General features: G+C 43.9%; 1 protein-coding gene across 1 annotated transcript; it reads right to left on the minus strand.

Annotated features, from left to right (window-relative positions):
* Nucleotides 1-1,613: 1,613 nt before the first annotated feature.
* Nucleotides 1,614-23,018, minus strand: Tmem192 (transmembrane protein 192). Its single transcript, XM_057753167.1, has 6 exons — nt 22,891-23,018; nt 14,004-14,150; nt 11,608-11,872; nt 6,467-6,601; nt 5,134-5,236; nt 1,614-3,203 (listed from the first exon to the last, which is right to left on the minus strand). The coding sequence occupies exons 1-6, from the start codon at nt 22,915-22,917 to the stop codon at nt 3,080-3,082; spliced, it is 801 nt and encodes a 266-aa protein (XP_057609150.1). The 5' UTR covers nt 22,918-23,018; the 3' UTR covers nt 1,614-3,079.
* Between the last annotated feature and the right edge of the window lie 421 nt (nt 23,019-23,439).

Below are 23,439 nucleotides of genomic sequence, written 5' to 3' on the forward strand. Positions count from 1 at the left end.
TAAATTAAAAATAAGCATGTTAGGGGCTGGAGAGATGGCTCAGTGGTTAAGAGCATTGCCTGCTCTTCCAAAGGTCCTGAGTTCAATTCCCAGCAACCACATGGTGGCTCACAACCATCTGTAATTAGGTCTGGTGCCCTCTTCTGGCCTGCAGGCATACACATAGAAAGAATATTGTATACATAATAAATAAATAAATATTTTTTAAAAAATAAGCATGTTAAAGATTTACCATAAAAGAAAAAAGAAAGAATAAGAGGCTGGAGGTGAAGCTCAGTTGGGAGCATGCGTGAAGGAAGCACTGAGCTCAATTCCTGCTCCATAGAGAGGTTAAAGAAGGGGATGTCTATATACCCAGCACTTACAGGTAGAGGTGCAAGAAATCAGAAGTTCCATGTCATTCTTGGGTACACAGGGTTTGAGGCCAGCTTGGGCTATCTGAGACTTTGCCTCAAGAAACAAGAACCAAAACGTCACACAAGAATATCCAAGGAGAAAGATGAACTGTAGAGAGCTGCGTGGAGTCACACCTGATGGCTATGTGTAGACGCACCTGATGGTGCTGGCTCCCGCCCTCCGCGATCCCGATCCCGAAAGCAAGTACTTTCTGTGATAATCAACTCCTAATATCAACTAGGCCTGACTTATGCTATTATCACGCAATGATTGTCAGCTGCTTGCGTATGCGTGGACCTATGGGCAGTGCCCACCTGGCAATCCGGGGTTGGCGGCCCAGGCCTACTTAAGGGCTGAGAGAGGTTTGCTCAGAGAGAGAGGAAAGAGAGGAGGAGAGAGAGAGAGAGAGAGAGAGAGAGAGAGAGAGAGAGAGAGAGAGAGAGAGAGAGAGAGAGAACGCATTGTCAAAAGGTCCTGAATAAACTGCAGCAGGAAGAGCTCCGGTGTTGCGTCCTTCTGTCCTTCTTGCTGGCCGAGGGGGGATCGCGACTATGAACAAAGGATTTGGGATGCATGTCACAAAAGAGTCATGAAAGGTCACAGATTGGGATAGGAACCAATTTCATTCATATTCAAAGAAATGGCAACCTGGGTATGGGAACTGAACTCCATCTTCTGCAAGCTCCATATGCGCACCTACCCACTGAGCCATCCTTCCAGCCCCTGGAAATTGTGTAAGGTCAATATGTGAATGTTATTACTTTTTGGAGACCCAACCGTGTTACCAGCAGAAGACATGTGTGTTTTTATCTTGGGGGAGGAAAACTTTGAGACTGTCCAGCAACGGCTGTATCTAAAGGAAACAGGAACTTACTGTACACAAGCAAGAGTTCATAGGATCAAATGAATAGTCCTGGCCTGTCAGGTGGTATCCATCTTATCCCTATATAATTATGTTTGGCTCTGCAAATAAAGTGTTGAGTATTAGGCTAAAAACAGCAGGCTTCAGAACAGAGCTCTCACTCAGACGCCCTCAGTGAAAAGTCTATGTTAGGCATAGACACCTGACATCCATGATCTCAGCAACTGAAGGAGGAAGCAAGAGGCAGCCATAGCCACATTAGGTCCTATCTCAAAAACCAAAGACTTCCTAAGGTGACACATGAAGGTATCAATTGATTAAAAGGAGCTGTAGGATAAAAGCAGAAACAATGCCACATAAAAAATGTTCATTTAATTGTAAGAATTATCTGTTTGATAATACCTATACATACATCAACTTGACATGTTAAACCCATCACAACTTGGAGCTACAATGCAAGACCAAAAAGTGTCTTTTTCCTATTTAGACAATGAAAAAAATGTAGTATTGTGTGTATTTGTGTGACATGTGTGTGGTATGTGTCAGTGCACACACAAGAGTAACATGTTGAGAGTTTCAAGGTCAGAAGACAAATTTTAGGAGTCGGATTCTCCTCCACCATGGGTTCCCAGGCTCAAACTCAGGTCATCAGCCTTACCGAACAAGCACTTTTCCTGCAGAACCATCTTACTGCCACTATGTGGTCAAATTTTAACTCAGAGACACCCTTATTCTGACATACATATTTGTCTTTTGGGGGAGCGAGGGGGAGAAGGGTCTCTTTATAGCTTTGGCTGCCCTGAAACTCACTATTTGGACCAGGATAGTCTTGAACTTCCTGTGTTTGCCTCCCAAGTACTAGGATGACAGCTGAGGGCCACCATGCTCAACTGATTGAACTTGCTGTAAATCAAAGTGTAGCAGAGGGATCTATGGCAACTCCCTGAAGAAGGGCAACGATAGAGTAAATGACATTATTTCCTAAATCTCTTGCCAGTCCGAGGTCTCCCCACTTAGCAGGTGTGGGGAGACCCTCTCCACTGGGTCTCCCACTGCCCCAGGATTCTTCACATTATATTTCTCAACAACACACTGCAGAACGGGCACAGCATATGTCCTGGTGAGATCGGTCTTATACTGAGGAAAGTGCTCAGTGCTCTTGGAGCAAGGTCTCATTCTGTGGGATTGAGCTGGTGGTGATCCTCCTGCCTCAGCTTTTCAGATTTTCCGAGACTGGGACTACAGGTGTGAGTCACCATGAGCAGCAGAAGGAAATCCTGGTAAAACTGATGCAGAGGCAGAGTGTTTGCTCATTCTGTGTGAGGCATTGGGTTTGCCCCCAGCTCTGGAGAACAAACAAGCAAGAAAACAACAACAAATCTCACCTTTCCCTCACCTGATCTGCCCTCACTCATACAAAACGCCAGTGAGACAACAAATCTGATCTTTCCCTCACCTGATCTGCCCTCACTCATACAAAACTGCCCGTGAGTCTCTAGAAGAAAACAGGGAGCACCAGGAAAGATGTTTTCTCTCAGCAGCTGACTGTGGCAAGAACAGACTGGTTTGAAACACTGTTTACAGCAGACTGTCATGGCACAATTGCTTTAAAAGGAGCCAAATTATTCCAGAGTTCTTAAACTACAGCTTAGATTCCAGAAGAGTCAAGAAGTTAAATTATTTCAAACCATACAAAATATTCTCCAGTTTCCCAGATGTTTGTAACCACCCAGGGCTCAGGTTCCCATCACACACTGTGAAGGTAACTTCGGGCAGTCTGGAGTTACTGAGGATTTGATAGCTGTCATACCCAGGAGTCTCTCAGGTCCTAGCTGGCTGAGAGGCCAGGTCCAACAACCGCTTACTGAGCAGGGCGTTGTGTCTCTTCAGATATACGATTATGTCTCCCTGCTTTTCAACAATTTCTTCTAGGCTTGAAATAGTCCTGCAGAAATCAGCATAGAAACAGGTTACACGGATTCATCAACACGATTTTATTTCATTTTGAGTCCTCAGCAGTGTTCAGTAAGGCACAGCTGCCCAGAGTTTTCCTTCTGGTTCATACATCAGGGATATTGCAAGACCAGTCTTTCAGGAATAAAATTAGTGACCCCTGCTCTGGAAATCAATGTGTTTTGCACATATTGTCTTCATTTTTATTTATTTGTATGCTAGTTTTTGGCCTGGTAAAATTGTTTAAAGTTTTATCATTTAAACTGGATGGTTGTGGCAGATGCTTTTAATCACAGCACTCGGGAGTCAGAGGCAGGTAGGGATATCTATGAGTTTGAAGTCAGAATGGTCTACAGAGTGAGTTTGAGGACAGCCATGAATACACAGAGAAATAATCTCTTGAAAACAAACACAAACAAAAGAGGTTTTTACAATTTAAAGTTACCAAGTGAGCCAGGTGATGGTAGTACAGTCTTTAATCCACCGCTCTGATGCAGCTGTCCAGGAGAGCTAGGGCTACACAAAGAAACACTGTCTACAAAAACCAAAAATGAAGGAAAGAAGAGAGGAAAGAGAGAGAGAAGAGAGAAATGGAGGATGCAAGGAAGGAAAGAAGGAAGAACTTTTAAAAAATCATGTAAAGTCAACATTTGGTGCACACCTTTAATCCCAGCAATCTGGAAGCCAAGGCAGGCAGATCTCTGTGACTTCATGGCCAGCCTGGTATTTAGCTAGCAACTTCTAAGACATACATACACACACATACACAGATACATCCATACATACAATCATACAAGATCTCTTGTAAGTGACTCCAGCTGTGTTTGAACTCACACCCTGGGGTTACACTGAACACAGCAAGAGGTAGGTGGATCTCTGTGAGTTGAAGTCCAGCCTGCTCTACATAGTGAGTTCCAATACTAAGGAAGCTAAGGGAAAGAGAGTCAAGAGTCTGAGTCTACCCTGGGCTACATGCAATACAACAGCAGGAGTCCAGTCTCAAACCTGTAGTGAGATAGGATTCCAAGCCCCAGAAAAACAAACGACAAAAATCAGGGTTTAGTTCCTACTTTTCCCCATTCCATATTCATACCACATATCTATCCTCTCAATCCAGTGAACTGATAATACAGTTTTATGTTAAATCCACATTCAGAACCTACATGATCATCTTACCATTAGTTTTCACAACTAAGCTATGGTCACCCATTACAGTTCATATACAAAGTTCCAGTTTCATGGGAACAATATTTGCTGATGTTGACTTTTATATGGGTTTTGTTCTTGAATGAATACTATTTATAACAGAAAACATTGCAAACAATCTGATGGTTCAGGACTGAAGGCTCCTTACTGCATGGTAGATCTAGGAGTTTTCATGCCTGTGCTCTTAAGGAATAAAGGAAAGGGAGCTCTGTGAGTTCAAGGCCAGCCAGGACTACATAGTGAGATCCTGTTTCCAAACCAAAAACTACTATGACTGTAAAAATATTACAGTAGTGTGTAATGTTATATGGGAAGAAAATGCTTCTTTTTCTGAGATAAAATTCTGCCTCCTGGCCTCAAACTTGGAGTCCTCCCACCTGAGTCTCCTAGGTCTCTGTGTGTTTGTATGTGTGTGTCTGTCAGAAAAAGAGAGAGAGAGAGAGAGAGAGAGAGAGAGAGAGAGAGAGAGAGAGAGAGAGAGAGATACTAGGGATAAACTGGGACACTCATACACAGGGTCTCTGACTACATACTCTGCCCTTATAAAAACTTACTAAAAATTATTTTGCGTCAAGATTTTGCTAAATTGTTCTAGCAAGAAATCCACCATGCCCACTTGAGGACATCCCAAATAGACAGAATCACAGACACAGACCATCACGTGGCTGAAGGGAAAGTTACTGCTTTCTGATTTGTGCTGCCTCTTCAAGCCTTACCTGAAGCCAGTCTCTGAGGCTATATTGCTGGGGTGAGCATACATTCTTTCTTCTTCAAGGACATCAGGCTGTGGTTTGGCTCTATTGAATCTCATAATTTTCACTGAAATGATAAAATCATTTTTAATCAGATTACATAGTTCTGAAGAAATTTCTGTGCTTATTTATCAAGTAATACTACATGGTTACTCTTTCTGAATAGATTATATGAGATTGCATAATGAGTAAACAGCTTGAATATGATGGTTTATCAACACAGTTACACATATCAAAGTCTACTAAGCAAGGGCTAGTCTCAGGGAATATTAAGATTATCATTAGTAACAAGATAACAACAACAAAAGCTGACATTTGCAACACATGGGGCCCAAGCTTGACTGTCCTAGATGGATGACATCATTCCATTCTCACGACCACATCATGAAAGGAATACTCAATTTTTTTTTCTTGAGGCAAGGTCTCACTATGTAGACCAGGCTGGCCTGAAACTCAAGAGACCCATGTGGGTCTGCCTCCAGGTACTGGGGATAAATGTGTGGGCCGTTAGGCCTGGTCATTCTTTTTGATTAAGATGCCAAATTTAGATACATGCAGGGCCTAACTTGCTGACTCAGCTATAATCCCAGAGGCGGGGACTTGACTACAAGTTCAGGGTCACATTGGTTTCCCTATAGCAGTAGTTCTCAAAGTTTGGGTCATGACCTTTCACGAGATCACATGTCAGATATCTGGATATCAGATATTTACATTACAACTCACAACAGTAGCAAAATTACACTTATGAAGCAGTAAGAAGAGTAATTTCATGTTGGGGGTCACCACAACCTGAGGCACTGTATTAAAGGCTCACAGCATTGGGAAGGCTGAGAACCACCGCCTTACAGGAAAGACGTTTGTTGTTTTGTTTTCTACGAAAGTCTTACTTCAGTAAACTGAAAATACTTTCCTATTCAAAGCTCTTTAAATTGTGTGTGTAAGGCTGTGTGCCTGTGCTTTCTGGAAGACAGAGGCACCGGGTCCCCTGGGGTGGCTTTACTGGCAGTTATGAGCACCTGACCCGATTAGAAGCAGTCTGGACTCTCAATGCTGAGCCACTTCTGCAGCTCAAGGTTCCCAACATCTGTGAATGACAGGAGTGGAGAAAATGGACTCACTGGGAGCGGTTGTCTCTTCTCTTACTCTGAAGCACAGAAGAACGGAAGTGGTCAGAAGTCAAAGACAAAGGAGCTAAAGAGGTCCTCAGCGAATGAAGGCTGCTCACTAAAGTGACAGCTGTGTCTGCAGTGACAGGAGAGGCAGGCAGAAGTCACAGGACAGAGGCTTCCACTCTCACCTGCATAGAGCAGCAGACAGCTCAGGGAGCAGATCAGCTCCAGGGCCAGGACAGCCAGCATCAGCTCCAGGTACAGGCTGCTGGGCTCAGGGAAAGAGTGCTGCATGCACAGGAGCAGCAGGAGGGCCGTGTTGCCTGAGGAAGGAAGGGAAACAGCAGGGATGGGATGCTGGAGTCCTGTCAGTGCAAATTCCTTTTGGTTTGATCTCCACAATTTATTTATTTGTTTACTTAGGTACTTACATATCCATTTTCCTAAAGCCCTTATTATTTATTTGTTTGCTTACTTATGTACTTACTTATCCAATATCCTAAAGCCCTTGTGACTTTCTAAAGGAAAGAACTGTGTTGTTATATGTAACATACCCTGAGGGTCAAAACTGTATTTATGCTAATAAGGGTTGGACCTACATAGCCTAAATATGGGTCCAGCCACCAGACAAACCAGCCATTCAGTCCTGTACTTCTATCCTATTGAACTCATTTGGGAAAGTTTGAGAGGTTGGAAACTTAAATTCTTAAAAACAATCTGGAGGCTGGATAGCTTGGCCTGTAGAATACTTGCCCTGCGTGGATGACAGCCTGGGTTCAATCCTCAGAACTACAAAATCAAGGATCAGGCCTGTAACCCCAGAGTTCAACAGGTAGAGACAGGAGGATGACTCCTACATAGCAAATCTGACACCATTCTGGACATGAGACTATCTCCAAAAATCAAGGAGTTAAAGATTTACCTCAGTTTGAAGCCTTGGGTTTGGTTCCAGTATCAAAAACAAGAACAGGGAAAAAACAAAAAAAAAACAAAAAACAAACAAAAACAAAAACCAAAAATACCCAAAACAAAGAACCTGATGTTGTAGAATAATCCTTTTGTACTCGGATGGTTTTAATAAAAAGCCGAACAGCAAATAGCTAGACAGGATTTCCAAGCAGAGAGGACTCTGTGAAGAAGGGGGCTCATGTGGGAAGTGGAGCAAGCAGCACAGGCATTACAATGTAAGGGTAACCGAGCCACATAACAGAACATAGATTAAAAGATAGGGGTTACTTTCAATTACAAGAGCTAGTTAGAAGCAAGCTGAAGCAAGCTTTCATAATTAATATTAAGTCTCCATGTTGAAGACTTGCTGCAATCTGACCTTGTTTTAAAACTAAGGAATTATTTCTTGGTTTTATAGAAGTATTAAACTGATTTCTTTTGCACATGTGAGAAAATATTATTTATTGAGCTAGGGCCTCAACATAGTATAGGCTACTCTTGACTTCACTGACCATTCTCCTGCCTCAGCCTCATGAGGGTTCAGGCTGCATCACACCTAGGTTAAGGTCAGATTTTAAGAAGGTAAAGATCAAATAATTTCTTCATGAATTTCAGAACTAGTATTCCCAGATTCTGAAACAATTATTTCTAGATCATTACTTGAGAATATTCTTTACTCTTGTCCCATATAAAAGTAGACAAAGCGGTGAGTCTGGGACCTCCAAGAGAGTGGGCAGGAACCAGAGATCTCTGCGGGTCCAGGCATGAGTCTGGGACCTCTGAGGGAGTAGGCCTGAACCAGGACCTCTGTGGGTCCCGGGCTGTGGTCAGCGATGTCAAAGGGAATAGGCAAGAACCAGAAACCTCTGCGGTTTGGGGTGTGAGTCTGGGACCTCTGAGGGAGCAGGCCTGAGCCAGGTCCTCTGTGGGTCTGGGCACACCCGAAGCTGGGACCTCTGAGGGAGTAGATCGGAGCCTGAGACCCTTGCAAAAAAAACCCCCAAACTGGGGACCTCTTCAGGAAAGGATCCAGACCAAGGATATTTACAGAAACACGTCTGATCCTGTAACCTAGGCCAGAGCAGGCCTTAGGCAACAAATTCCACAGGAATAGTACTAAGCCAGTGACCTAGGCTACAACAGGCATGAGACAGCAAACTCCAAAGATGTAGGAATGAGCTGGTGACCTGGGCCAGAGCTGGCCTGAAGCAACAAATTCCACAGGAGTGTGACTGAGCCAGAGACGGCCTGAGGCAGTGAACTCCATAGGAGTATGACTGAGCCAGCGACCTGGGCCTAAGTGGGCCTGGGACAGTGAACTTTATAGGAACAAGGCTGAGCCAGTGACCTAGGCCAAGGCAGGTCTGAGGCAGTGAACTCCAAAAGAACAGGACACAGCCAGCGACCTGGTCCTGAGCTGGCCTGGGACAGTGAGCTCCACAAGAACAGGAACAGATCCAGACCAAGGTCATTTGCAGAAGCAGGACTGGGCCAGCGACCTAAGCCAGGGCAGACCTGAGGCAGCAAGCTACACGGGAGCAGGGTTGAGCCAGCTACCTAAGCTAGAGCAGGCCTGAGAAAATGAGCTCCATAGGAGCGGGGGCAGATCCAGACCAGTGACATTTATAGAAACAGGTCTGAGTCGACAACCTAGGTAAGAGAAGGCCTCACACAGCAAACTCCACAAGAGCAGAGCAAAGTCCAAGAGCACTGAGCGACCTCCAGAAACAAGGAGTGACCAATGGGGTAACTAGAACCGTGGCACTGACTGTACCATGAGGAACAACCGTTTGAGCGTTAGATTTACTGACACCTAGAAGATTAATAACCAGAATCACAAACAGTCCCAACCACACCAATTACAGGAAAACATGAGTAGACAAGGTAAGAACACATGCAACACCACAAAGAGCAATATGACACCAGTAAAACCTAAAGACTCTACAATAGCAAGACATGAACAAGCAAATATAGGTGAAGCAGAAGAAAATAGCCTGAAAAATAACTTCAGGAGAATGTTTGAAACTCTGAAAGAGGAAATGAGAAAATTCCCTCAAAGAAATGGATGAAAAAACAAACAAAAAATTGGAAGACATCAGCAAATCCCTTAAAGAAAACAAAGAAAAGCAAGCAAATATATGAAAGTGAAACTTTCAAGACTTGAAAACTGAAATAGAGACAATAAAGAAAACACGAGCCGAAGGAATTATAGAAACAGAAATCATGAGAAAATGATCAGGAACCAAAAATGCAAGCATGAATAGCAGAATACAAGAGATGGAAGAAAGAATCTCAAGCACTGAAGATACAATAGAGGAAATAGACTCATCAGTCAAAGAAAACATTAAATCTAATGAAAGTTTAACCCAAAATATTCAGGAAATATGGGATACCATGAAAAGACCAAGCCTAAGAATAATAGGTATAAAACAAGAAGTTCAACTCAAAAGCACAGAAAATATATTTAACAAAATCATAGAAAACTTTGCCAACCTAAAGAAAGATATGCTTATGAAGATACAAGAAGCTTACAGAACACCAAACAGACTAAATAAAAGAAAAAAAGTCCCCCTGGCACATAATAATCAAAACATTAAACATACAGAATAAAAAAAATATTAAGAGCTTCAAAGGAAAAAGGCCAAGTAACATATAAAGGCAGACTTATCAGAATTACACCTGACTTTTCATTGGAGACAATGAAAGCTAGGTCATGGTCAAGCATTATGCAGACATTAAGAGATCATGGATGCCAGCCCAGACTACTATACCCAGCAAAACTTTCAATCACCATAGAAGGACAAGATATTCCATGACAAAAACAGATTTCATCAATACCTAGCCACTAACCCAGCCCTACACAAAATACTAGAAAAAACCTCCAACCCAAGGAAGTTGGCTACATCTAAAAGCACAGACAATTGAGGGTCTCATAACAGCAAATCCCCAACAAGGAAAAAACTCACAAATTAACATCATCAACAATGAAAACTAAATTAACAGGAGATAGCAATCACTATAGGTGGACTCAACTCACCTATAAAAAGGCACATCTAGCCAATTGGATACGAAAACAGAATCTATCCTTCTGCATACAAGAAACACATCTCAACCTCAAAGATAGACATCACCTCAGGGTAAAGTGTTGGAAAAAAAATATTCCAATCAAATGGACCTAAGAAACAAGAAGGTGTAGCTATCCTAATATCTAACAAAATAGACTTCAAACTAAAATCAATCAAAAGAGACAAAGAAGGACATTCAAATTAGTCACAGGAAAAGTGCATCCAGAGGAAATTTCAATACTGAACATCTATGCTCCAAATACAAGGGCACCCTCATATGTAAAAGAAACACTACTAAAGCTTAAATCATACATTAAACTCCACACACTAATAGTGGGAGACTTCAACACTCCACTCTCACCACTGGACAGGTCAGTCAGACAAAAGATTAACAGAGAAATAAAGGAACTAACAGATGTTATGACTCAAATGGACTTAACAGACATCTATAGAATATTCTATCCAAACATAAAAGAATATACCTTCTTCTCAGAACCTCATGGATTCTTCCCAAAATTTGACCACATACACGGTAACAAAACAAACATCAACAAATACAAAAACATTGGAATAACCCCATGTATCTTATAGGATCACCATGGCTTAAAATTAGGATTCAACGGCAATACTAATTCAAAAAAGCCCACAAACACATGGAAATTAAACAATGCTCACCTGAATTATCAATGGGTCAAAAAAGAAATATAGGGAGAAATGAAAGACTTTCTAAAAAAAAAAAAAAATCAATGAAAATGAACACACAACATACCCAAACTTACGGGACACAATGAAAGCAGTGTTAAGAGGAAAGTTCATAGCACTAAATGCCTACATAAAGAAGCTGAAAAATCCCACACAAGACAAAGTGAGATCCTATCTCAAGACCACAAAGACTGTAAAAAGTTTCAAAATGTAGGTGAGCCATAGCTCAGTGGTAGCAGTTTGCCGAGCAAACCCAAAGTTTTGGTTTCAATCATGCTTCCCACCAAAACAAAAATTCAGAATAGGAGCTACAATATAGATCACTCTCAAAAAGAGAATACATTTGGGGACTGGAGACGTAGTTCAGCGGCTAATAGCACTGGCTATTCTTCCAGAGGACCAGGTTCAATTTCCAGCACCCACAAATCAACTCAAAATTCTGGAAGTACAGGTGCAGGGAATCTGACACCTTCACACCAATGCATGTTTAATAAATAGGTTAAGTAAATTTAAAGAGAGAGAATATGTTTGATTATAAAATCTAATTTCACATGTTTTTCTTTTATCGCCTTTGGCACTCAGGCCGAAGAGGAGCTGTGAGATGCAGGGTTTACCAGAAGAGTGGATCATGAGGGCCAGGTTTTTGAGATGCTTCGTAGACCTGTAGATCTGGGAATAGCCGCGACTTCTGACTTTGCTGTGGTGATACTGGATGTAGCGTTCAAGAAGCAAATGCAGAATCCACAGGATGACTTTTCCAAGGATTATGACTGTCTGAACTTTCAGTGGGTTGGTGTAATTTTCTGGGCACTTGTCTTCATTGGGATCAGGGAACGAACACAGCACCCCTGTTAAAAATGCTAAAATGACAAACACAACCTGTGGAAGGAAAAGCAGAAGGATTCATGTTAAATACATAGGACACCATCAGGGCCAGTGAGAGGACTCAGGGGGTAAAGGCACTTGTCACCAAGACTGACAACCTGAGTTTGACTCCCGGGATCTCCATGGTGGAAGGAGAGAACTGAGTCCTGCGTGTTGTCCGGACTTCTCTGTGTGCTGTGGCACACATCCCTGGATGCACACTCACACATCAATGTAATAAAGAAATTAGCATAAATGCCTGCATTAGAAAATAGCATGTGCCATGTCCTAGACTTATGCTACCCTACTCTGCAAATGATTAGAAAACTTATTACACTCGGTGATTGCACGCCTCTAATCTCAGCACTCAGGGAGGCAGAGGCAGGTGGATATCTGTGAGTTCGAGGCTAGGCCGGCACACAAAGTGAGTTCCAGAATAGCCAGAGATTCACATTAACCCTGCCTTTAAAAACCAAAAAGAAAAAGAAAAAATGTTTTACTGAAAGTGCTCTGAAAAACTGGGGAAACTGGGCACAGAGACACATGCCTGCCACCCTAGCACTAAGGAGGATGGAGAATTCGATGTCAGCCTGGGCGATATAGGGAGATCAAATGTCAGATCTGAAAGTGCCAGTTACCTCAAAAGCAGCTGAGGAATGGAGAGCTGGCTCAGCACTAAGAGTGCAAACAGCTCTGGCAGAGGACAGGAAGGGTTCAGTCCCCCACACCCACTGAGGATTCTGACCCAAGCCCCAGGGGTCAGAACCTCTCTTCTAGCCTCCAAGGACATCTGCACTCCTCCTCCCCCACCACAGGATTAAATAAAATGTTCTTAAGAACTAATGAAATTATGTGCAGAAGCAGGTAGGTCTCAGAGTTCTACAAACTGAGACCTTGATTTAAGGGAAAGAAAGAATTCCACGTGCATGTCCAAGTCCTTGAAGGCATTATCATCGACTGGCCCAGACGCTGGGCTCTGCTGAGCTGGACAGAGGCCACGACCCTGTAAGGTGAAGAAGCTGTGGAGCAGGGGTCTCAGAGGAGACAGGGAGAGCAGTCAGTGAATGCAGAGCTGGGCTGGATATGCTCTCCTGAACCTCACCAGTCTCCTGGAGCCAGTCTCTGGAGCAGAGTCTACCTCTAGTGTAGCCTGATGAACAGGGAACTTAGAAAGGGAGAGACAGAGTATTAAATATAGATTCAATTAATTAACATTAATATGGATCTGCACACACGCTAATGAATGAGTTAGTATATGAAATTAGCAAATACTATGGCCTTCCTATGAAGCCCAGATTGACTTCTAACTTTGATCTTCCTGCCTCTGCCTGCTAATTATCAACATTACCAGACAGGTTTGTTTTTTTTTGAGACAGGGTCTCACTATACAGCTCTGACCTGCCTGAACTTGAATTGTAGCTCAGGCTGGCCTTGAACTCAGAGATTGCCACCTCTGCCTTCCATGAGCTTGAAATTATAGGCGTGTACCATCAAACCTGGCTTTACTCATGGATTTACTGTGCTTGTGTGTGAGCACTGTGCTCAAGCAGGAATGTAGACACCACAGGACAATTTCTCTCCTTCTACCCTGTTAGAGGCAGTCAATGTTTCTGCTCAAGGACCAGCTGGCCGGGAATGCAGGAGGAGAAGCAGTGGTCCTAGGAACACCAGTACCTCGTGATTTCTTGTGTGACAATCCCACTACCACTAAGAATGCCCTTACACACGTGCAAACATCTCTACAGTAAACTCTTTGCGTCTGTATGAAAACATTTACATTTTAAAAACTGGTAGATGCAGCCCCCACAGAGCTCATACACTGTACGTGTGTGCACACATGCGCATGCACCTGGGGTCAGAGAACAGTGCACGTGCTGTTCTTTGGGAGACGTCTACCTTGTTGTTTTGATCTGGAGATGGAGTCTCTCAGGACGGTCTGGGCTCACCTCCTAGCAGATTAGGCTGGCCACAGAGTCTCAGGGTTCCTCCTGTCTCCACCTCCCCACTGTTGGGTGTGCTCCTCCTCCCCGAGGTTTTCACATAGCTTTTGGAGATGAACTTGAGTCCTCAAGCATCTTATGACTGGACCATCTCTCCCCCTGCACGCTGGTGTGTTTTAGGAACACTAGCTCTGCAGTGAACTCACATGTATAAACAACAGAAGATTCGCAATGATGACCGTGGGAAGAGGATGGAATCTGGGTCTAAAGTGAGCACGTAAGGAGTGGTGTGCGAGAGGCTGGGTGTCCAGAAGGGGGTCATCATCCAGACTTTGAAGGACATCCAAGGAACCCTGTTCGGCAAAACATACACGTTATAGTCAAGACTTTCTGGGCCATGTTTCTTTTTCTCTTTCCTTTCTTTTGTTTTTACAATAAAGAGTTTTTCTGTTTAGCCTTAGCTATCCTAGAACTCACCCAGTAGATCATGCTGGCCTCGGACCTCTGCCTCCTGAGTGCTGGGATTAACGGTATGAAACACCATGACTGGTTCTGGATAATGTTTCTAAGACACAACTGATACAGCTTATTTTCAATGAACATTTCAGTTTATTTGAGATCTTCTACTGTAAAGGCTGCCATAGAAACTTTGTGTAGCACGCAGTAGCCTTCAACTTACGGCAGTCCCCCTGTCCTAGCCTCCTGAATGCTGGGTTCCAGGCAGGAGCCGTCACACCTGGAACTTTTTAACCCTGGATGATTTTTGTGTTGTTTGTGGCAAACAACTGTGATCTCAGTATTTGGGCTAAAACAGTAATCTAGAATGTTAAGCTTGTAGCCACCTAGGATACTGAGCACAACAAAATCAGCTGGGGCTATAGTGCAGAAGTTGAGTGCTCACCTTGCATATGTAACACCATAGGTTTGGTTCCCAGCACCGCAAAAACAAAGCAAAAAAAACCCTGGAGTCTGGGGAGTAACTTAGTGGTGGAGATCTTCCACAACACACAAAACGAATGAGGTCCTTGCTCCTATGCCTTAGCACCACACACAACAAAAGAAAATACTGCACACATCAGAGGCAGAACAGACCCCACCTAAACTCAACTTTGAAAAATTACCTCCCTTTAGGTTAATTCCCTCTGACTTGTCAAAATTTTGTCTTGTTTACTTTTGTTTGTTGTTTTTAGAAACAGAGTTTCTCTGTGTAGCCCTGGCTGTCCTAGAACTCACTCTGTAGACCAGGCTGATATTGAACTCACATAGATCTCCTGCCTCTGCCTGGAATTAAAGGCATGTGCCACCACTACCTAACTGGTAAAACTTTTATTAAAACAGAATCTTTCACAGAGGTGTGTCTGGCTCCTGAGTGTTGGCACTAAAGTTGTGTACAACCAAGCCTGGTTTGAGACAGGGCCTTCCACTTACTATACCCCATACTGAACTCTGAACTCACTATGTAGGCCAGATTGGCTTCCTATTCATGCTTTCCACGTAATGGAAGAACTTTTTTTTCCCCTTAAAGACAGGGTTTCCCTATTTAGTTTTATTTTTAGTCCTGGTTAGAATGAACTTGCTCTGTAGACAAGACGGCCTGTAATTCAAAGAAATCCACCTACTTCTACATCCCAAGTGCTGGGATTTAAAGGTGTGTCACCACACTTAGCCCCATAGAAGTAGTTTGTTTCATTTTTCTCTTTTTCTTTCTTTCCTTTTTTTTTTTTTTTTTGAGATAGGGTCTCTCTACATAGCCCTCTATGTCCTAGAACTCACTATGTAGACTAGGCTAGCCCAAAACTCAGAGATCCATGTGCCTCTGCCTCTGGAATCCAGAATTAAAAATGTACAGCACCATGCTCAACTATTCCACTATCTCTATAACTCCAGAACAAAGTAATACATGCTGTAATTTAAGCAACCCACTTTTTTGTTATAATTGCAATAAGGTTTCCTCCCTATTTTGCTCAAGCTGGTCTAAACTCCTGTGCTCAGGCAATCCTCTCGTCTCCAAACACTTCAAGTACTGAGGTTACAGGTATATGCCACCATGTCCAGTTTCAACCAATTTCATTAAACCTTCAAAATGTACAGTTAGGAAGCCTCGCCCAAGCCAAGGAGCAATTGGTAGCTGCTGAGGGAGGAAGTAAGTTTGTTCAGGAGTTTGGCTGCTGCCAGACTGACCATGCTCAAGTAGATGGCATCACAACCATGTTCAGGCAGGCAGCAGATTAAAGCTCAGTGGATTATATAAAAAAAGAAGAGGAGGAGGAGGACATGATGGTAGTAAGGGAACCATGCAGGGGGAAGAGTGAAATCACAGGGAGGATGAGGGGTGGATGTGATCAAGTCATACATGGCATACATGTATAGCCTAGGCTGGCCTCAAACTCACTATGTGGCTGAAGCTAGATATGAACTCCTGATCCTCCTGCCTCTACCCACTGGAAATACAGGCACACACCAACAAGCTAGGCCACAGATGCAATTATTAAATTGCCTGCTATCCCACGGTATTTTGGAAATCAGCCTTATGAAGAATACCTTAGGGGCTGGAGAGATGGCTCAGCGGTTAAGAGCATTGCCTGCTCGTCCAAAGGTCCTGAGTTCAATTCCCAGCAATCACATGGTGGCTCACAACCATCTGTAATAAGGTCTGGTGCCCTCTTCTGGCCTACAGGAATACATGTAGACAAAATATTGTATACATAATAGTTTTTTTTAAAAAAAAAAATACCTTATAGAGAGCCTGGCAGGAGAGGGGGAGCTCAATGGTCAGCGTTCACCTAGCCTATGTGAGACACTGGGGTCTGTCCCCAGCACTACCCCATTTTTCCCAAAAGTGACTAAAACAAGCTTTTGATTTTAACAGAAATATTCTAAGTACCAGCAGAATAATCAGCCAGTGGAACCTAAGGAGACATCAGTTATAGGAATCAGTCTCCACAAAAACGTCTGTCAGTCACTGAAGCAGCGAACAGAAGCTGAATCCTGGGTGGTAACCTAAAAATGTCAGTCATGTTTAAAGGTGCTGTTTCTGCAATCACATCACTTCCCGTTTTCTTTTTTTTTTTCTTTTAGATTTTTATTTATTATGTATATAGGTTTCTTCCTTCATATATCCTGCAGTACAGAAGAGGACACCACATCTTATTACAGATGGTTGTGAGCCACTATGTGGTTGCTGGGAATTTAACTCAGGACCTCTGGAAGAGCAGCCAGTGCTCTATTCCTCTGAGCCATCTCTCCAGCTACCTCACTTCCCGTTTTCTTCTGCACACAAACGAGGCACATCTCAGTCTCAGACCCTTGGGAGACCCTGCGATGTATGGAACAGTCACATCTGCCTATAATCTCAGCACTTGGGAGCGGAGGCCATCGAAGGCTAGCCTGAACTACATAATGAGCGCAAGGCTGGAAGTTAGTGAGATCCTGTCTCAAGAAGAGTAAGGAAGGGTGGGGCCAGAGCTCAGCAGTTAAGAGCATGTGTTGCTTTTCTAGAGGACCTGGTACCTTCCTGACTTCCTCAGGTGTGTACATGGTTCACATTCAAGCATACAGTCCAAATACTCATACAGATCCAATAAATAACAGACACACACTTCATTTTACAGAGTAAAGGAATATGAGGGATGAAAACAGTTCAACAGTAGATCTCTTGCCCAGCATGTATGAGGTCCTGGGTTCAATAAGCTGTACTAAATTTAAATGTGGAAATCTAAAGTATAACCCAGATTTGGGGTGTTGCTCACTTTGGTACCCTTTGTACCATACAACTAACATTACTTGGAAGCTCTCACTTTATTTGCCACAATCTGTGGTATAATTCTGATGATTCTGTGTCTTGAGAGGGAGGTCTCTCTAGGGAGGTCTGGCTGGCCAGGAACTTGCTGACTTCAACTAAACTTGTGGTGAGCCTCTTGCCTTTGCCTCTGAGTAATGGGATAGCAAGCACGCATCACCAGGCTGGCTTACAATGCTGGTTGTTTCTGTTCTCAGCACCCTTCTCGAGCATGTTCTCTAGCTGAAGGACGTGGAACCTTGGCAACTTGCCCCTCACGTCTGAGCACGCCTATAGGCTCTGATGGGGAAATTCCACCCAGGGAGCCTTCCTGGACACCTGAAATCTGCAGCATGTCATGTCTCGGTGTCCAAAGCATCATGTGTAGCTTCCCTGTCATACTATCCAATAATGACCAATCTTTGCTCCTCCTTTGTTATTTTTTCCAAGGCCTTCCTATTTATTTACCTTTCCTGGTAGACTATATGGGATTTACCAGTTCCCCACCTCTTGCTTGTCTGTCTTAGGAGCATACTCAGCAAACACTAGTGCATGAATCAATATGTGTTCCACATCTGTCTTTGTGGGTTTTCACAAGTCACTCACGGGCATCAATTGTTCATCGGGAAAAGCAATTAAGAACACAGGGAGGCAGGGCCAACCCAAACTAGAGGGGGTAAGAGCTGTGGCTCTGGATAAAAGTTAAACTGAGATAAAATTCAAGTCCTATTTGTTGTGAGCCAGCAGCCCTCACTCCCCCTGACTGACAGCGGAACTTCCTTGTGGTCTGTAATTGACGAGGATGTTTGTGTTCTTTCTGGCCGGTGGCTTTCCACAGAAGGAGTAGAGGTATAAAACGTTGCTGGGCAAAAAAAAGGTTGCTGTTCTTCCACCTGAAATGCAGCCTCCGTGTCTCAATCCCGGCACCCCTGCCAGTCTTGGCATCCAGGCTGTGCTATGCACTATTGCGTACCGGCTGTGGGTAAGTTGCATCACATCTCTAGTTCTCAGTTTCCTCATCTTTGGTTTTTGCTTTCCTTTTGAGATTTACTTTTCATTTTATGTGTAGATTTGTATGCATACCACATACATGCTAGTGTCAAATGAGGCCAGCAGAAGACGACAGAATCCCTAGAGCTGGAGTTACAAAACATGGTGATGCAGGGGATGTGGGTGTTGGGAATTGAACCTGGTGCCTCTGCAAAACTACATGCATTTTTAACCAACAAGCAACCTCTCCAGCCTCAGTTTCCTCCTCTTTAAAAAAAGCCACTAATAATAGCACCTGTGCCCAATCTTGAGTAGGATAATTAAATAGGTTACTACACAAAAACCACTTAGTACAGCACTAAGAACAGGCACTGACTGAGCAGTCAATAAGTGAGCCTTTATTTTGTTTTAGCTTTGGTTCTTTGAAACCCTCTTTTAGTTTCTCTTTGAAGCCCTGGCTGTCCCAGAACTCACTCTGTAGACCAGGCTGACCTCAAACTCAGAGATCTGCCTGCCTCTGCTACAGGAGTGGTGGGATTACAGGTATGTGCCACCACCACCCAGAGTCATTATATTAAAAAAAAAAAAAATCAAGGTAACCCTGTTTGTCTGAAACTCACTAGGTAGCCAGACTTGCTTTAAGCTCTCATAGACCCACCTCCTTCTGCCTCCCAAATTCTGGGACTAAAGACAGGTACCACTGTGGCTGGCCTCTATCAACTTTTTCCCCTCTTTTTGGAGACACGGTCAGGGACCAGCCTGGATGAAAACACCTCTTGCCAGAGTAGGGATGTGGGGATCAGAAATATTAGTAAAGACATTTAAAAATAATCAAACAGAAAAACATAGAATAGTACCAGGAGGGCATTCCAGTGAATACTGAAATTGTCTGCGTTTAATTTTCCATATGCTTTTATACCCTAATACAAAAGGGGAAGAAAGCAACAAAAGACTGCTTTAATACTATACAAAGGACGAGAATAGTTAATTGCTTTAACATTTGAGACATCAAATCATTAGCATTCTGTTTTAGCATTCTGTTTTTTAGACAGTGAAGCCTCTCTAGACCAAGTATCCTGAAGGCAGTCACTCCCCAGGAAACCTCATATTACAAAAGGAGCAGAAGTACACTTGCACATCCTGACCATCTGTCAGAATGGAATGGATCTCCCCTTATGACGATCTTCATGTCAAAAGAACCAAGTAACCACATCCTGATTCAGAATGTGTAGCCCTGATTGTTAACAATTGAGCAACTTCAAACTCTCTGACCTTCAGACAAGGTGGAAATAGGCTCATATTTTTGGGCCTCACGACAGGATCTCAAAATGTATTGAAGGCTAGTCTTGAGTTTGAGATCTTCACCTCCTAGGCTCTGGGATTTGATTATTATTTAACCAACTAGTTATTTTGTGGCACTGAGGATGAAACTAAGCCTTCCACATTAGACCAGGGCTCTGACATGTTATTCTTCTGTTCTTTATAGATCGCCTGTCTGGTATTTCTAACATCCATCCTACTGTGTCTTAACCCAGGCTCTTAGCATTTCTCTTAAGCACCTTTTGGTATCCTGGCCTCAGGAATTTTCCTCACTGCTGTCCAGAGTTTATCCTCCCAAAACCTGTGTCTCCCTATTACCCTCAGGACAGAGCCTAAATTCATCCGGCTAGCTGAGCTACGGAAGAGCAGGGTTCTACTCTCCTGGTCTTATCTGTCAGCACTCCTCTTCCTCAGGCCCAGGGAATCCTGCCGTCTCTGTTCCAGTTGTTTCCCACCACCACCACACCTGTCACAACAAACCATCAATCACAGTCTCCCTGACTCAGTCCCAGCTCATCATCTGACAAGTGGAGCTGGGTCAACTTCAAGCTTTTGTACATGTAGAAAAGTCTGATTTTCTCTTTGCCATTTCTAGCTATTTGTGTTGTTTCTGAATCACTTTCAATCTACTATCATTAGTCCCATTTTTTTCTGTCTTCTTACAAGTCTGCTTTTTAATTTTTTTTTCCAAACCTAGGACCTCCTGCATATGAAGCAAATGCTCTGACACTGAGCTACATCCTCATAACCCCAAATTATTCCTTCATCTCCTCGATCTTGGCCTGCAACTCTCTAAGGCCAAGGCTGGCCTTGAACTTATGACTCTCCTGCCCTTATCTCCTTAGAGCTGGGCTTACAGAGGTGTGTGGCCATGCCTGGCTTATGTGGTGGTGCTAAGGACTGAGTTCAGGGCTATGAGCAAGCTAGGCAAGTAAGAACTCTACCAAGTAGGCCCAACCCATTTCCACTACTTACACAAGAGTGAATTACTACCAAAGAATTCACCTATTGTTTTGGCTCAGATACTATTTCCTGACTTTTGTTTTTTTCAGTAACTGCTTCCTTTGGGGACCCAATGACGATGTTGCATTAAGCCTTACTGAGACCCAAGTATCGTGGCCATGCTTTTTTGTAATCCCAGCATATGGGAAGCCTCCGCAGAAGGATCACTGTGAGCCTGAGTTACATAGTGTGAACCTGTAAAAAACCAAAAACTATGTGGCAATATCTTTAAATATTCTTCCTCTCCCTCTCTTGGTCTGAGAATAGTCAGAGAACAAAAGATGCTTTGTCCAGTCTGCTTTCCACGTGAAGGGCAAAGGAAAGACGGACACTAGGTAAGGTCAGCTGCAGTCACCCCAGTGTAGAGTCGAAAATGACTCCTATCACTTCAGACACTCTGAGCTGCCCTCATTTGGGTACTTGTAGAGGCCTGGGTATTAATTAATCCAAATCGGCACCAAGTCCTTCCTTTAATAAATGAGCCATTCATTCACCATCTACTTAAGTCCCTGGGCTTGCAACATAGTCCATGTATTCAGCTTACTAAATGTACATTTTTTTTATCTATAAAATACCAAAAGCAGGCAACCTACTCAGGTCCACAGTAATTCAACTGTTTAACTGTTGGCGAAATAATCATCACCAACTGCTTGTTGAAATATCTAGGACTGTACTCCCGAAACTAACCTATCCAAGAATTCCAGGGCAGTGTAGCACCAACTAGGAAACGCTGCTTAAGGTTTTCTAAACCATTTATTTTCCTCTTATATATTTATTTCTTCCATAATGGCCAGTCCCTGAAATCTAACTCTTAAAATTTCAAAAACAATGGGCTCTGCTTTAAATATACATGACTCTGAAGTTTTTATGTATTAATCAGTTCTCCATTTGCTCACTTAAAAGAACTAAAACTAGATTTATTTTTTATTATTTATTATTATTTATTTTTTAGTCTTAATGTTAAACACATTTATTTCATCAAGAAAATTTAGTTAGGTGTGATGGGTACACCTGTTATCCCAGCACTGAAGAGGTCAAGTCAGGGAATAGTTCGGCAAATTTGAGGCCAGGCAAGGCTACATAATGAGACCAGGTCAGCTAGGGCTACATAGCAAGTCTAAAACAAATGACTGCAGGAACCAGTAGACAAGAATCTAAGCTCTGATAGTTCTAGAACCTTGCTTTTCTAAATGTAATTTAGCACTAAGACTACGGTAATGTTCTTATTAGTTATTACCTCAGGGCAGTGAGCTAACATAATGTCAGCCTTGTCTTTCTCAAGGGCTGGAATTTTCAAGCGCGTGTTTCCTCTCAAAGTGCCCCCCCCCCCCCGTCCCAGTTTCAAATAAACGTTTAGTCACACTGTCTTAATAAACTTTCAAACAAATTTTTTTTTTTTTTTTTGGATTTTCGAGATTTTTTGCAATTGTTCTACACACTGGCTACACCATGAACTGGGCCACCAGATACTTTAAAAAAAAAAAAAAGTCAAATTTGCATCTAAGATTAAAACATCTTTCTGTTTCTCCCATGCCTACGTTCAAAACAGCACGTGATACTGTTGTTCTCCAATATGAGAGCTACATACAGGTCGTCCCCGAAGGATGCTGGAGTTCGGCCCCCCCGCACCGCAGCCACTCCAGCTCCCCGGCCCACGGGAATCGGGCTCACCGGGGGGCTGGCGAGCCAGTCACTCCCTCTCAGGAAGGCCTGTCAGGCCAGCGCGCGTCACGTGAAGCTCCCAGTTCCGGAACCAGCGACGCGCGCCGCACGTGAGCGGCCGACTGAAGGGACCCTGGCGCCCACCCCGCCGCCGTCCCTCCGACTTCCACCCGGAAAAGCGTCCGGGCTGCGGTACCCGCCCGGAGGTCACCCCGTCCCCCCAGCGTCCCCTCGAGTCCAGGCCGCGGCGGCTCAGGGTAGCTCCCAGCCCGCAGTCTCCGCCCCCTGAGCCCGGCACAGGAAGCGGGGATGGCAGGGACAGGGCTCGGCGCCTCACTCACGTCCTCCAGCCTGCCGCCCGCCGCCATGTCCCGCCGCCGCCCGCCGGCGCCCCGCCAGCGTGACCTCTCCACCGGCGCCCAGGCGCCGCAGCCCCGGACGGTCGCACCTTCTCCGACCTGCGCGCCCCCGCCCCGGACACACCCACTTCTGCGCCCGCCCCGCCCCTCCTGCCCAAGGCCACGCCTCCTACCGCGAGCAGCCGGGCAGCACCCAGGGGCGTGCCCCCCCCCCCCCCCACACACACACCTCCTGCGGCTGCGTTCTCGCCCTAGCGCTTCTTGCCGGGCGGGAAACGTGCACAGTCCCTAAACTGTTGCTTCATCTGTTTATCAGAGATTTGCTAATTAAAGGACGAATTTCTAGTGCGACCGTTTGAACATTTTCGGCAAACACTTCTCTTGAAAACATTAGTTTATTTCTGTTGCACAGTTTTTTTTGTGTGTGTGCAGCAATAGCTCTATGTTTGGAAAAAGACGCAGTAAAATCCTAGCTCCACCTGTAGACAGACTGAACTAGAATAAAGATTCCAGTTTCTATAGCACGTTAGA

This window comes from Chionomys nivalis, chromosome 20 (genome assembly GCF_950005125.1).
Source record: "Chionomys nivalis chromosome 20, mChiNiv1.1, whole genome shotgun sequence".
NCBI lineage: Eukaryota > Metazoa > Chordata > Mammalia > Rodentia > Cricetidae > Chionomys > Chionomys nivalis.